Consider the following 15,047-nt stretch of genomic DNA (forward strand, 5'->3'; position numbering starts at 1 on the left):
TGAAAAAAAAAAAAAAAAAATACTGAGTACTAAATACAAGACTACAAGTAAAAAAGACTTTCTTTAGTTTTCTCTTTTTTAGAAATAACAGTATTTCATATTTATCTATATTAAATTTAGTTAAAAATCAAATTAAATTAAAAAATAAAAATAAATTTAACGGTTGATAAATAAAAAATACTGCTATTTTCAAAAAAGATAGAATACCAAAAAAATTCTCTATTTTTAATGTAATGTGTACCTCAAAAAATGAAAAAAAAAATTGAGTACTAAATACAAGACTACAAGTACAATATTTTTATTGGACTTTCTCTGGTGTTTTCTTTTTTAAAAAAATACTGGTGTTTCCTGTTTACAGTCGTCAAAATTTAATCTACTGATATGTTGACGTACTAGAAAAGTCTCTAAAAATTTATAAAAATTAAAAAGTAAAGTAACTGGAGTTAATGGATCGATGATACCTAGTTGTGCCTAAAAAGGGCCCAGTCAAAAAAGGATTATTTACAAAAATAACACCGATTATAATAATTACTTAGGACCAGTACCACTTTTTCATACTTTTATTTTTAATACTGTCACATCAGCAATTGAGGAACTCACGAAATTAAATTGTCAAAATTACCCTCGGCAAAATTTAAAATTTAGCTTCCCTCTTAAATTTCTCACTCCATTTGATCTTCCTCCTTTTTCTCTCACTCTCATTCTCTTTTTCATTTGAACTCTCATATTTCTATCTCTATTTCTTTCTCCTATCTCTTCTCACTTGAATAAGTTGCAGATATCTCCTCAACTTTTCTCTTTTCATTTGAACTCATAGCTTTTTCTCTCTTTATTTGAGCTCCCACATTTTTTTCTCTCACTCTCTTTCTTTCTATGCTCTTTCTCTCCCACTCTCCACACATGAACAAGTTGCAGATATTTCCTAGAGGCGTTTAATCCCTATTTGCATATAATGTGCAACACAACCTCGTTTAGAAGTGTTAATAAAGAGCACTTTGACTTTTTTTACAACATATATGGTAAGAAATCTTAAAAAAAAAAAAACTCTTCGGTTATGATTTTGAGGGAATCAATTGGTCAAATTTATTTCCAATTTGAATAATAAGTAGAATATCAGTTAGATTTGCTCTGTAAGCATCGTTATGTTCACAAAATAATAATTTTCGTTTACCAGATAGTCATTACGATAATAACCAACGATAATTATCGTTGTGACTCATATAGTAATTATCATAATTACTAGTGCTCATAATGGTGATTATCAGCATCATATGCTAAACTTATTTTTTCATGAGTGAGATTTTAATGTTAAATTCACTTTCAAATTAATTATCTCTTAGATGCACAATTTAAACGTTCTTTTTTCAAGGTTTCTTATTTCACATTTGTGAGTTATGTATGATGTCGAAAGGTCAGGAGAATACCTGTTGGATTCTTGATGGAATTTTTGAGATCTGCAATGCAGAGTTGGCACGTAGAGAAGCAGGAGGTGGCTCCTGACTTATTAGTTTACTCTTAATTTTTTTCAGCCTCGGCCGACATATCAGTTTGAGTACTCTGTTACTAACTTATCCACTAAAACATGGATCGTCAACATCTTCCAAGATTTCTTTTAATATTGGTTACGCATAGTAGAATCTAAAAAAAGTTGCATAGTGTATAACTTAGGCAGTATTTATTCGAAAAATTGATTATGGTCATTATAGAAATTACCGAATGCTCATTTTAGAGTTTACCGTAGTGTAACAATTTAACCACTTTGTCTTGATGGTAGTAGCATTTCTTTACCATTTATACATCAAATGAAAAAACCACTTGTAGAATCTAAAAAAAAAAAAAAAATGCTGGTTAGTCAATAACTTAGGTTGTTTTTATTCAAAAAATTGATTATTGTCATTACAGAATTTACTGAACGGTAATTTTAAAACTTACCGTAGTGTTTCAATTTAACTACTTTGTCTTACTGGTAATACCATTTATTTACCATTTATATATCAAATGAAAAAACCATTAGTAGAATCTAAAAAAAGTTATTTAGTGAATAACTTAGGCTGTTTTTATTCAGAAAATTGATTATGGTCATTACAGAAATTATCGAGTGCTCATTTTAAAAATTACCGTAGTGTACCAATTCAACAACTTTATCTTGCTGGTTGTAGGATTTTTTTTACCGTTTATATATCAAATGAAAAAACCACCAGTAGAATCTTAAAAAGAAAATGCCCCGTTCATTTTGCTGATTCGAGTTTAGAATTCGAGTTTTGCTACAGTAAAAAGCTCTCACAAACAATCACATCTAACTTTTTTGCTACAGTAAAAAGCTCTCACATAAAATCACATCTCAACTCGAATTAAAAACTCGAATCAGTGAACTAAACGGGAAGTGAATAACTTAGACAATTTTTATTTAAAAAATTAATTATGATCATTACAGAGTTTGCCCAGCGGTAATTTCAAATTACCGTACGTGAATAACTCAATTAGACATTACATCAAACACCTTACAAACAACATCTCAATACAAACATGAGCATGGGAGATCTAAACTAAACATTATCCATATCAATTGTAAGATAAGTCTTATAAGCGGTATTTTTGCATATAATCTGTCAAAAAAACAACAAAGAAAGGACAATGATGAAAAGGAAAAAACTGCACAGAAGCTTATAAAAAAAAGGACATGCAAAGAAAGGACATGTGAGATCCCAACGGACCCTACCTACCCCACTCTCATCAGGGAACTCTTTACCCAGTTTGCTCAAAAAGGAGAATTTACCCCCTGACACTTTTCTTTTGCACGTGACCCCATTTTCTTTTGAATAATATTAGAAAAATTAACTCAAATCTCAATTATTAATTTATACGGTGTATGAGTTGTTATTTTTATATTAGTGAATATTTAAAATATTATTATGTTAATTTATGATAAGAGATTATATTTATTAATAAAAATAATAATAATTCACATGTCATATTAATTAATACACAAAAATTAATATTTGGATTTTTTTACCGTTTATATATCAAATGAAAAAACCACCAGTAGAATCTTAAAAAGAAAAGGCCCCGTTCATTTTGCTGATTCGAGTTTAGAATTCGAGTTTTGCTACAGTAAAAAGCTCTCACAAACAATCACATCTAACTTTTTTGCTACAGTAAAAAGCTCTCACATAAAATCACATCTCAACTCGAATTAAAAACTCGAATCAGTGAACTAAACGGGAAGTGAATAACTTAGACAATTTTTATTTAAAAAATTAATTATGATCATTACAGAGTTTGCCCAGCGGTAATTTCAAATTACCGTACGTGAATAACTCAATTAGACATTACATCAAACACCTTACAAACAACATCTCAATACAAACATGAGCATGGGAGATCTAAACTAAACATTATCCATATCAATTGTAAGATAAGTCTTATAAGCGGTATTTTTGCATATAATCTGTCAAAAAAACAACAAAGAAAGGACAATGATGAAAAGGAAAAAACTGCACAGAAGCTTATAAAAAAAAGGACATGCAAAGAAAGGACATGTGAGATCCCAACGGACCCTACCTACCCCACTCTCATCAGGGAACTCTTTACCCAGTTTGCTCAAAAAGGAGAATTTACCCCCTGACACTTTTCTTTTGCACGTGACCCCATTTTCTTTTGAATAATATTAGAAAAATTAACTCAAATCTCAACTATTAATTTATACGGTGTATGAGTTGTTATTCTTATATTAGTGAATATTTAAAATATTATTACGTTAATTTATGATAAGAGATTATATTTATTAATAAAAATAATAATAATTCACATGTCATATTAATTAATACACAAAAATTAATATTTGAGTGGATGTTCTAACATTAATCTTTTCTTTTCTTCCTCCTTAGTCCTTACTAGGGCTTAGCCGCTTAGACAAGCCGACTCCTAAGTCATTTCTTAAATCTTAATTAATCATTGACCATATCTTGTCTCTCTTCATTTGTTGATTTGAGGCATTGATTTCACATCCCCGTGACTTATTCTTTTTATGTTACTTTTGTCTGAATGGAAATGAAATGAAATAAAAATTAAAATAAGTCAAGTTTCGGCTGTGAAACCTCAATTCAAGAATACTCTAATCCTCAATATGAGTTATAGCAGTTGCTTTGTAAACATAAAGCAAATATTTACTCTCACTTGTTCCTCGTAAACACATAAAGAAGTCTGCCTTATAAGCGACTAGTGGTAGTAAATCCAAACCATTCATATTATGAATGTTGCCATAAACAAGGCATTAATTTTGTGCATCTCTAAATAAACAAGGAAGGCATTAATTTCGTCCATTAGTTTTATTTTCCTTGTTTTAGGGAAAACCCTCAAAATGAATGCTTATGCAGGGATACATACAAATAAATACTTTTAATTATTGAATTTGGGGGTATGTATGGAAATTGCCAGCGTATGGACCATTTAGAAAATCAGTCGTAGTGTGACAATTAATGGGACACACAACAACCATGCCACGCAAAGTCACAAATGTGAGTTTTGTCCCCGTTAACATAAAGGCTGAAGAATTGACTCTTTTACCATAGACTTGTTATGCCAAACAGTTTTGTGAAAAAAAAAAAAAAAAAAAAAAAAAAAAAAAAAAAAAAGTCATAGAGGATCTCACAAAAACGTAGATGAGGAATATATCTTATTTTCAGCGACCCTTTTTTGAATTTTGAGGACAAAATTGCTTACCGAAAGCATCATACAACTCAGCAGCATTTACCACGTTGGGAGTTATATCCCCTTTGGATCACCAACCAACAAGTCACAGAATTCTGCATATTTCCAAAAATAAAAAAACATGAAAAATGAAAATTCAGCTAGATCCTAAACCACAGTCTGAACTCTAGGGTCGTGAAAAAGTTGCTTGCAGGGTCAACAATGCCATTTTCTAACTTTGGATCAAAGTGGGATTCATAATAGATGCTTCGTACCTCCAACTGCACAAAGCATGCTGGTGCCGTGAAAAGTCTTGGATTATGTAAATTACAACTTGCAGCAAATAAGGAAAGAACCTGGTACCCGCAAATGTACAACAACTTCGATAGGGGAAGGTAGAAGACTTATTTAATATTAGCAAATTTCTCCAGCAGACTGAAATATAAACTAGCTAAAAATGGTTTGTTTCAATTGTCAAATTGTATAAAAAATTATCTGTTTTACATACATTTTTTAATCTTACTGTGATTTTAATTAAATCTAATAATAAAAAACTAACAATTGAAAAACCCTCATTATTACTATTACTGACATCATTTACCATTACCACCGCCACCACCACCATCATTATTATTATTTGTGTATGCAACCAGCATTCCCCAAACGATAATTTCATGATACTCTACCAACATAACACAGCTTTATCTGTCAGATAAACTAATATTGTATAAAAATAATAATAATCTAACAGATTTAATTGTTGAAAAACTGTCTTATCAATGGGTATTTTTCTGTTTCTGTCTTATCAGTGGGTATTTTTCTCTCTTTTTTCAGCCTACGAGTGCCTTGTTTAACTTTTTCAGGACTTGAGGATGATTTCTCTAGAATGTCTGTAATATACCATCTATCGCTAGGACATTGTAAAGGAACTTCAAGGAGACCAAAAGAAAAAAGGATAAATGAATCTAAAACTTCTACGTTTTGTTTTCACCTCTGCTTAGTAGAAGCAGATTTCTTCTCCTCGTGATTGTCACATCAAAACATTATGCTAAGCAGAAAAACATAGGCCAGCGTAATTTCTCAAGCTCACAAAATTAGATTGAATTGTAACTTTACACTCTTGGGGAATGGACATTTTAACTGAAATATCGCCGAGAAAGACAGTGGCAAGTCCAAATACACCGCAATATCTACTTGAATGGGTCAGGAATGGATCTCCTTCAGTTACTATTTACAAGGAAAAACAAGCATAAAGCGATCTGACAAGTTTGTTCTCTTTCCTAACCTTTCCCCTTGAGAGTTTACGTCCTTGAACCTTGCAGCACCTGGGAAACACGCCTGCAGAGCCTCATTATCCTCGAATATCCAACCTCAAGGTTCTCCGCCACAGACCTTATTTCACCCGAGACTGATTGTAATTTTTGTGCCACGGCCGCCGGACTTTGTACCTGATGCGGAAGGATCTCTAGAGGATATACACCACTGTCCAACATGTCAATAGACAATTCAGTGTAATTAGAGTTACTTGTTACAGTTTAAGGCATAAATAAATTAGGGTCATCTGTCGAATTAATAAACAGCAGAAAGAACGATTGTAGCTATTATTATCCGCAGTAACTCAACCATAGGCTATAGAAGAAGAGATTACCTGCCCAAATTCAAGTTTCACATTCTTTTCTAAGAGAAACAGATTCTAATGCATGCATGGATGGCAGTTTTGAAAAGCATAATCACACAGCTATTATTAGATATATTTTTCTCTAAAAGAATTATGAGATATATTACGTTAAAGAAATCCACGGATCTTAAGTTCACTATTAGTTTGTCACATCCTACTCTATCTTTAATTAGACATAGGGATCCTCACAAGGCAACTCATGCTAATATGGTCAAACTCAAACAAAGTCTCAAACTAACACCGTCAACTAAGCATTACCCAGAGTAAAGGAGCAAAAGAATAAAATAAACCCACTCGTGAATATACACAAAAAAAAAAAAGAAAGAAAGAAAGAAAGAAAGAAAGAAAGAAAAAACAAATGTGTCTCAAAACTGAAATAACCATCGAAAAATAGCAGGGTGGCTAGGAGCAGCATTGGAACTGACAAGATGTATCACTATTTTAAGGTTCTCCAAACAATATCAATCAACCAATCTATTTAGAGGAGAAAAAAAGATGAGATGAAAAACAAACAGAAAAATGTATACCTATTCAAACATGTGACATCAAGGGTCAAAGTCACCTTTATACCAGTATGAAAATTGATAAAACACAGCTGCAAATCAAGCTGCTGACCTGCAAACCAAGCATATAGACCTTGAAAACTGCTCCATAACAGACTTTCGTCAATATAAATCTAGTGAAGAATGATGGATTAAACAGCATGCAGTTATTATGTAAATAGCAAGTATGGTAACTAAGAGATGTTTAAAATCCAAGAGCAGAGAATTCTTTACGACCTTGTTTCTGGTTGTGACTGGACTAACTTATCTTAATCTAACAAGCAACTCTATTCTTTCCTTAAAGTTTTTCATTTTTAACAGAACACCGACAAAAACACAATATGTCTCTTTCCTCCCACCTTTTTTAGTCACTTCATTACTGTCAAGTAGATCATAAATCGCTTGGCCAGCTCCAACGCACGCCATTTTGGTGTGCAAAAGTGAATATCGCGGTGGAGATTAGCTCCAATCACACGCCAATTTTCACGACAATTTGCCGTGGATGTGGATTCGTTTCCACTATTTCAACTCACCAAATGCCATGTCATTTTTGTTTTTTTTTTTCCTTTTTTTTAATTCACAAAAAGGGCACCAAAAGAATATTACTTTTCGATAGTTCCCCAATTTCTTATTTTTCAACAAGCTTTCTTCTTTTTTGCTACCTAAAAATGAAAAAACTTTCTTTTGTATCCGACATTGTTATATGTGTTTTATGGTTAATTTAATATGGAGAAAAATTAACATGTAAATAATACGAACTGAAAAAATATTGTATTTGGGCATAATTTGAAAAATAGATAAATAGTAGGGAATTAGTAAAAAGGAATATAAAAAGGGAGATAAAAAAGAATATACATGGAATATTCTTTTTGGGGTTAGAAATTGTGAAATGGGTTGGAGATGAATTTACTATTTGATGTGACAATTACACCATTTTGGTGTTAGGGGTTGGAGATGCTGTAGGCTATAGTTTTTTTTCCCCCTTCTCCCAAACGTTACCCATGTGTAGCCAATTTAAGTAGCAATAATCAATCAACAATGCCAAAATGGTATAAAAGCATTTTTTGGCATGACAACCTACTAATTTCAATTGGAAGATTTATGGAAGGATATCCCAAAAAGGATCAACGTTGAGTGTGAACAGCATGCACAATAGGACATCAATTTACTATAGGCAATATGAAAGCTTTATAGACTTATTGGTTTGAAAGCCTGGAGTCAGGAACTGGTTATTGACTATTGGTTAGCATTAAAAGAACATCACTCATGTAACCCGAGGTCATAAATCCCAAGCTTTAAAAGCAGATAATGGACGAAAGAAATGGAAAAGAACCAAAGAGGGAGAGAGCAATTTAACAAAGATATTTGTTACCAGATGAAGAGTGAAATTTTGTCTGAATCAAATTCCAAATCTCCATATGAGCCATTTGTACCTCCTCAATGACATCTAGCAGATTACGTAGAAGAGATTGGGTAACCTATATACAGAACATAACAATATCAATGGAAAAGCCAAAAGTAATTTGAAGTCATATCCCTCAATTTTTGAGGATCCACAATGCTATTCCGTAATTTTTTTTTGCTACCGCAACTCTTTTTGCTAATAAACTTTTAAAGCAAACAAATAAAAAGAGATGCAATAACTTACTTGAGTTTCTTGTGCTAAACAATTTGAATCAACAAATCGTTTAGTGACCTCAGCATTTAACACAAATGCAAAAGCGACATGAGCATCCATGTTTGGAAACATCTAGTTAACAAGAGATTGAATAGCATATTAAGGATAACAAGTTAACAAGACAAACAAATTCTTTAACGAAAAAGTAAAAATATATTAAAAAAATGGATGATACAAATAACTTCTTAGCCTTTTTACCTTCACAATGTTTATATCATTCAATTGGTTTGAGATAACAATACTTGATTCGGGTCCAAAATTTATAGTAAACCTGTATTGTCAAGTTGACTTCCCAAATGTAAAATCTAAATAGAGCCATAACAACCAAAGCCACGGTCCATTGCGTATATAAAACTAAATATAAAAGAGCAATAAAAGGAGGGAAAAAATACCTTTGGATGAGGTAATCCTGATATTTGAGAAAAAGATTGTAAAGGCCATCCTGATTCTCAAACCTATGAACATTCCACAACTGAAGAAATATAGACAAGATAGTCCTGTTAGCTACTTCAGACACACTTAGTTAATGAGTCAACGAAAATCACAGCAAATAGTGGAAAGACCTGTAACTCCTGACGTAAAAGCCTGCAACATTTTCTTCTCTTCAGATCATCATAAACTATTGCAAGAGTGTCGGCACAGCTTCGGTCTCCTAATTTCAACTTACAATAACTATGAAAGAAATTACTTAAGCTATTTATTTTTGTGTGCAAGTCTTTAACGTCCTGCTTCATTTTGCTCATGGTGTCACTTGCATCCTGTTATATAACATTTATGAACACAAATTTTACAACCCAAATTAACCTGATTATCAGCACAAGATTATGTCTATCCATAGGCTGGACAACCACCGATTAAGAATAAGAAAGTAAAATAGTATCCTGAATGATATATTATTTGATATATTCCTATACAATCAGAGAATAGTTCTACCAATACAAGTCGACAGCCAGGCCCAAATAAAAGAACCACGCATATTGTCACTCACGTGATTCATTTCATCATGTATTTTGACAATTCCATCAGCTATTGACAAACACTGTAAGATATATACTAATAGAGGGAAATGGGGTTAACATTTCCTGTAAGAGAGAGATAAGGGTATTGTCACTACTAATGTTTCTAGTGAAACGTCAAATTAATTCAAGCATCAAAATCAGCAAACGAAATTGCTACATGTGAATAAGAAAATAATCAGAGGACTCCGAAGGACTAAACCACCTCCAAGTAATAAAGCAAACTTCATGATAACAATGAACAGCAAGATTTATTGCCAAACTTCCCAACCCAAATCCCTAGGGGAAATCACCCTGTTCAGGATGTTGTGTTGAAATTTTAAAGGAAATTAGAACGTGGCAGAATTGCAACCATCGTTGTAAAAACACATATATACACAGCACAAGACCTAATACCTTCACTATCTACAAGCTCATACGTATACCTGTTGTTCACCCTCAACATTAACTGTACATGACTGAAGGTGACTGTCATCAACTTGAGCATTTCTTCTACCACTTTTAGACTGTTGGCTATAATTCAATTTCAACATTTTGCACTCCTGAATTCCGGACTTCAAAAGCAAAACTCTTTTCTGCTTACCAGACAAGAGCGTGTGATTAAGCTTTAGCATATGTAAATAATTATAAACTTGCAAAAGAACTATCCTGCCTACAGAAAAAGACAAGGGAAAAAAAAGGGGAGAGAATAATACTTGCAATTTCACTTGCTTTGCACCCATCAACTGTAGTTTTGCCTTTTCACATGCAACTTTATATAGCATCAATCTTGTTTCAGCTACCCTGTAGCAGATCCACTCGCCAATGTCAATAGGCAGAATCAGTAATGCAAAGATAAGAACGATAATGAAGCATCCACGAGATTACCATAAATAATGAAATACCACCTTTTATTATGCCTAACACTTAAGTGGTCAGAGACACTCTGTAGAAGGGAGAAAAAAGAACATCAATGGAGAAACAAGAAAACTAGAGAAGCAACATGATCAACAAGAGTAAATTATGCACATAAAATTATAGGATAGCATAAATTCCACTATTCATTATACCTGAGACTTAATTTCAGAAGCAAGCATCTCATATTTCTTAACCTTCAACAAGTGAATCAAACTGTCTTCCAGCGTGCCTATCTGAGAAATGATGAAGAAATAGTGATTTGCTAATTTGAATAATGAACCATAGAAAAACTAAACCATAATCAATAGTTACACATAAATCCTTTCTTTTGTGTGTGTGGTGGAGTGGGGGGTGGAAAGATAAGATAACGGAATTTACAGCTTTGAGATTAAGCTTTTTTATTGATGGTGAGAGCAACTGCTCTGCATCCCCGGAAAATGCTACCCAAATCTGCAAGATAAAGTCTAAGGTGAAAAACAAAGGGAGCGACTTGAGGAAGAAGATTTGCCTGTTTTGTTAACAAAGCTGATTATGTCTATAACATGAATCCATAAACAGAAAAATACTACACTTACATCAAGCCACTGCTTCTGTGTTCTGTCACCTTCAGTTTTCTCTGTCTCATGAAGAATTTTATTAGACTGGTTGTACATGAGCTCATAATCATAATTTCCGCTTCTATCGGCATCTGAACTTTTTTGGATCCTGGGAGTTTTGTATGTAGGCTTTCCATCATCCTCAAGAACAACTCCAATTCTTCTTTTTTTCCGTTCCAAAGAGATCTCTACATCTTTTGTGAAAAAAGGACTCTGTGACATATGTCCTTGATGGAGGTTGTCACTTTCAGGCCCACCAGAATCAGACCTGGTCGATGCTATGTCTTTCCCAGGAAAGGATTGCACATTAACACTGTGAGTTGCACTAGATGTGTCCAGCCTAGAAGGGCTCTCTGTTGGTTCTTTTCTGGAAGGACTGTGAGTTGCTTCATACCAAGAGGGACTTGAAATAAGCATGTTGGCTCGTGGACTTTGCAATGGCTCTTTCGCAGGAGAGCTCTGAGCTCGCACATTCATGGCAGATCCTGGAGCTAGCTCTTTTTGCATCACTTTTGTTATTGACGATGCCAACCCGTAGGGTGAAGACCCTGATGTTATTTTATTGGGTATATCCTTGGAAAGAACATCCGTTGACATGGAATTCAAAGACTGTCCATCTTTTGCAAGACCTGTGATCTCTTTGTTCTGAACCAGATTTCCAGTGTTTCTTGGCGTCTCAACTTGATCAATTGCTACGCTAACCATACTTATATCTTCATTCTTCCCATCAGCAGTAAACAATTTTTCCACCAATGAAGCTATTGGAGTACTTCCATAATCAGATTGAAGTTCTTCGTTATTTTTATCTAAAACACTACTAAAGGGAGAACTTATAGAGGAGTACTTTGACAGTCTGTGTTTCAATTTATCAATTCCCTGTTTGATACTGGAACCAGAATACAAAGTATCGGGAAATTTGAATTGAGAAATGCTCTTGTCAGCATGCTTCATGTGTTCATTACTTTGGACATCTACCCGTTTAGAGGAAGGAGATGCTATATCTGATATTTTGGCTGAAGTAGGAGTATTCAAAATTGCTGGCTGTTGTCTACCAGACAATGAAATGGGCGATCCCTCCAATGTAGAACTTTCTCTTCTTGAGCTTTCATTTAAATGATGGCACTCAGATGTAGCATGTTCAACAAATCTCTCATTTCCCTGAAAACAAAAGCATGAACATCAATGCCTTAGGTATCCATAAGAGACTTCAAATATCTTTAAGCAACATAAATTGTAATGTTAAAAGTAGGTAAAAAAGATATTTATCTCTGGGAATCAAGTCTAATAGGAAAAAGAAAACAATATTATTGCGTGTTCAGAAGTATAATATTGATGTTATATAAATGCAAGAAAGCTTCAATAAGGTAAACATCGAAGAAACCTATAGAGTATCAGGCATTTAAAACAACAAAAAGATGAGAACGCATAAACTGGGTGACAACTCTACTGCAAGCCTAACCAAGTAGAGAGTCATACACTGAGTAATTGATTAGGGCTCTATATTTGGTGGTTGGAGGCACCAGGAGATATTAGAGCACTGTTTCTCTTAGACAAGAAATCAAAACCAATTTGATCACAGGAACCGCCATTTACCTCGAGCAATATGCCATGAGAAACAGAAGCTGCCTCCACAAGATTCTCATTGGTATCAAGATTTACCAATTCTGAATCTCTACTATTTCTGTGATCCATGTAGCTCATCCCATTTTGGTCCGCTCTTAAATACTCATTCTCAAGTGTAATCAGATCCATGCTACATTCTCCCAAAAGTGCATCCAATGTTGGTGATAGACCTCCATAATTATATGTCTTTGGGTTTTCATCCACAATACTCATGCTGTCATCTGACTCTTTGCCACCTCTAATCTTTTCAAGGGCAACTGGAGATTGAGAACTTGGCCTCTTAGGATCTGTTAATGCCATTAAACTCCCTGAATCAGTCAGATTAGGATCATTGGTTGCTGTCTTCTCTTCAAAGACAAGGCGAACTGCTGTTGGGGTCTTGAGTTCTCCAGAGTCTGACCTTGCAAGACTTCGGTAATGCATTGAAAATGCTGTCGTATCCAAAGTCTCTTCATGAATTTCATCCGAGGCAGCAGAGTCAGATAATCTTCCAGGTCTAATGAAGCTCGCCGACACAGGACCAATGAAATTATCTTCTGCAGAGGGAAATCCCAGAAACAGGTACTTAAGTGTTTTTTTCCCAAGACAATCAGAACTCAAACATTCAAGTGAGAACCTAACTGCCAGATTTACAAAATGAAAGAATTCTAACAAAAATGCCACTAGATATTACAAAAATGAGTTTTAATTTTTAAAAGAACAACAAACCGTAAAATAAGGGGAAACAAAAAACACTAGCGTCCTATTAGGATAACTTTGAATTCTAAGGCTAAAAATCCTCTTTCAAAACTTTCGTTTTCTTCACATATATCTGCTTTTTTTTTATTTTTTTCCTTTCAGCTGCATCTGAAAGAGTTCTATTGTTTTTTAAAGAAAAAGCATAGCACTTCAGTGGCATGTAATTCACAGATCTCAAAGTTTCAGCAAGCTAGTTAATAACAATCACTGGTGTCCTATTATCATATTTTTAAATTGAAAACAAAAATAAAGGGATAAAACACTAAATGCTGAAAAGAGAGCTCAAGTTTCCCTGACATAATTCTCTTATTTTCCCGAGAACCAAACAAATACGCAGAGAAAAAGGAAAATGTTAACTTACCATCATTGGAGGTGACAGAGCCAGGGGAACTGCTCCCTGGAGAGGGCGAACCCATCGGCCTGAGGAAAGACTTCCTGCCATTGACGATTCCTTCGTCATCGCTGTCGCCGCCGCCCAAGCTCCCGAAAAACCCTGAGGCCTCGTTCTCTGGTCGCGCCTCGGCGTCGGCCGTCCCAGAGCTGGGCTTGGACTCGGGAGGCGTCTCGTAATCCTCGTCGCGGCAGAAAATACGGACGGAGGTGATCTCGTCGGCGAAGCTCACTCGCCGCGTGCGCTTCATCTCCAGCCGGCGAGTCAGGTTATCCTCCTCTGTCGCCGATTGAGGAGCCTCGTCCGGGTCCTTCGAGGCCATGGATTGGGGAAATTAAACCAACGAACGAGCCGAGAGGAGAAATGCAAAAGGATTTTCTCTCTCAGAAGAAGAACTCTGTGCTTAGGGTTTTGCAGATCGTCGTCTTCTCTGAGCGTTCTTGCATCGTCTGTGGAGTCTCTGGAGAGAGAGAGAGAGAGAGAGAGAGAGAGAGAATATTCTCTCTCAGAAGAAGAACTCTGTGATTAGGGTTTTCAGGATCGTCGTCTTCTCTGAGCGTTCTTGCGTCGTCTGTGGAGTCTCTGGAGAGAGAGAGAGAGAGAGAGAGAGAGAGAGAATTTTCTCTCTCAGAAGAAGAACTCTGTGATTAGGGTTTTCAGGATCGTCGTCTTCTCTGAGCGTTCTTGCGTCGTCTGTGGAGTCTCTGGAGAGAGAGAGAGAGAGAGAGAGAGAGGGAGAGAGAACAATTGGTCTACGTCTGCGGGAAATATTATTAAATGGATTTGAATTTCTTTTCCTCCTCCCTCTTAACTCTCAAGAAATTTTTTTCTTTATTTATTTTGAAAAAATATAGACCAAATCCCTAAAAAGTAAAAATAGGAAAAAAAATTTTAAAAATGTATTTAACAATTTTATTGAGGAATTATTTTCAATTTAAAAAAAAATTAAAATTGTGTTTAGTTATACATTTTTAAAAATATCAAATAGTATTTTTAAAAATATCTTAAATAAATAAATAATAATAATAATAATAATGGTCCCATTTGAAACCCATTTTGAAAACATTTTTTACGTTTTCCGAGGAGAAAAAATAAAAATAGTTTGAGAAATACGTTTGGTGTTGAATCTTAACAAAACAAAAATGAAAATATTTTTGTCGGTAGTCCCAAAAGTTCACACTTTTTGAAAACGAATTAAA

At 34.3% G+C, this 15,047-nt stretch overlaps 1 protein-coding gene across 1 annotated transcript; it reads right to left on the reverse strand.

Moving 5' to 3' along the window:
* Positions 1-5,712: 5,712 nt before the first annotated feature.
* Positions 5,713-14,568, reverse strand: LOC21390286. The gene is made up of 15 exons (XM_024172846.1): positions 13,819-14,568; positions 12,690-13,255; positions 11,076-12,254; positions 10,879-10,950; positions 10,653-10,733; positions 10,491-10,528; positions 10,299-10,386; positions 10,029-10,178; positions 9,151-9,345; positions 8,980-9,059; positions 8,786-8,858; positions 8,558-8,659; positions 8,282-8,387; positions 6,895-6,982; positions 5,713-6,171 (listed from the first exon to the last, which is right to left on the reverse strand). Exons 1-15 carry the CDS (start codon positions 14,168-14,170, stop codon positions 5,991-5,993), a joined length of 3,351 nt encoding a protein of 1,116 aa, XP_024028614.1. The 5' UTR covers positions 14,171-14,568; the 3' UTR covers positions 5,713-5,990.
* Positions 14,569-15,047: the final 479 nt, after the last annotated feature.

Source organism: Morus notabilis, unplaced genomic scaffold (assembly GCF_000414095.1).
Source record: "Morus notabilis unplaced genomic scaffold, ASM41409v2 Scaffold1831, whole genome shotgun sequence".
Classification (NCBI taxonomy): Eukaryota; Viridiplantae; Streptophyta; class Magnoliopsida; order Rosales; family Moraceae; genus Morus; species Morus notabilis.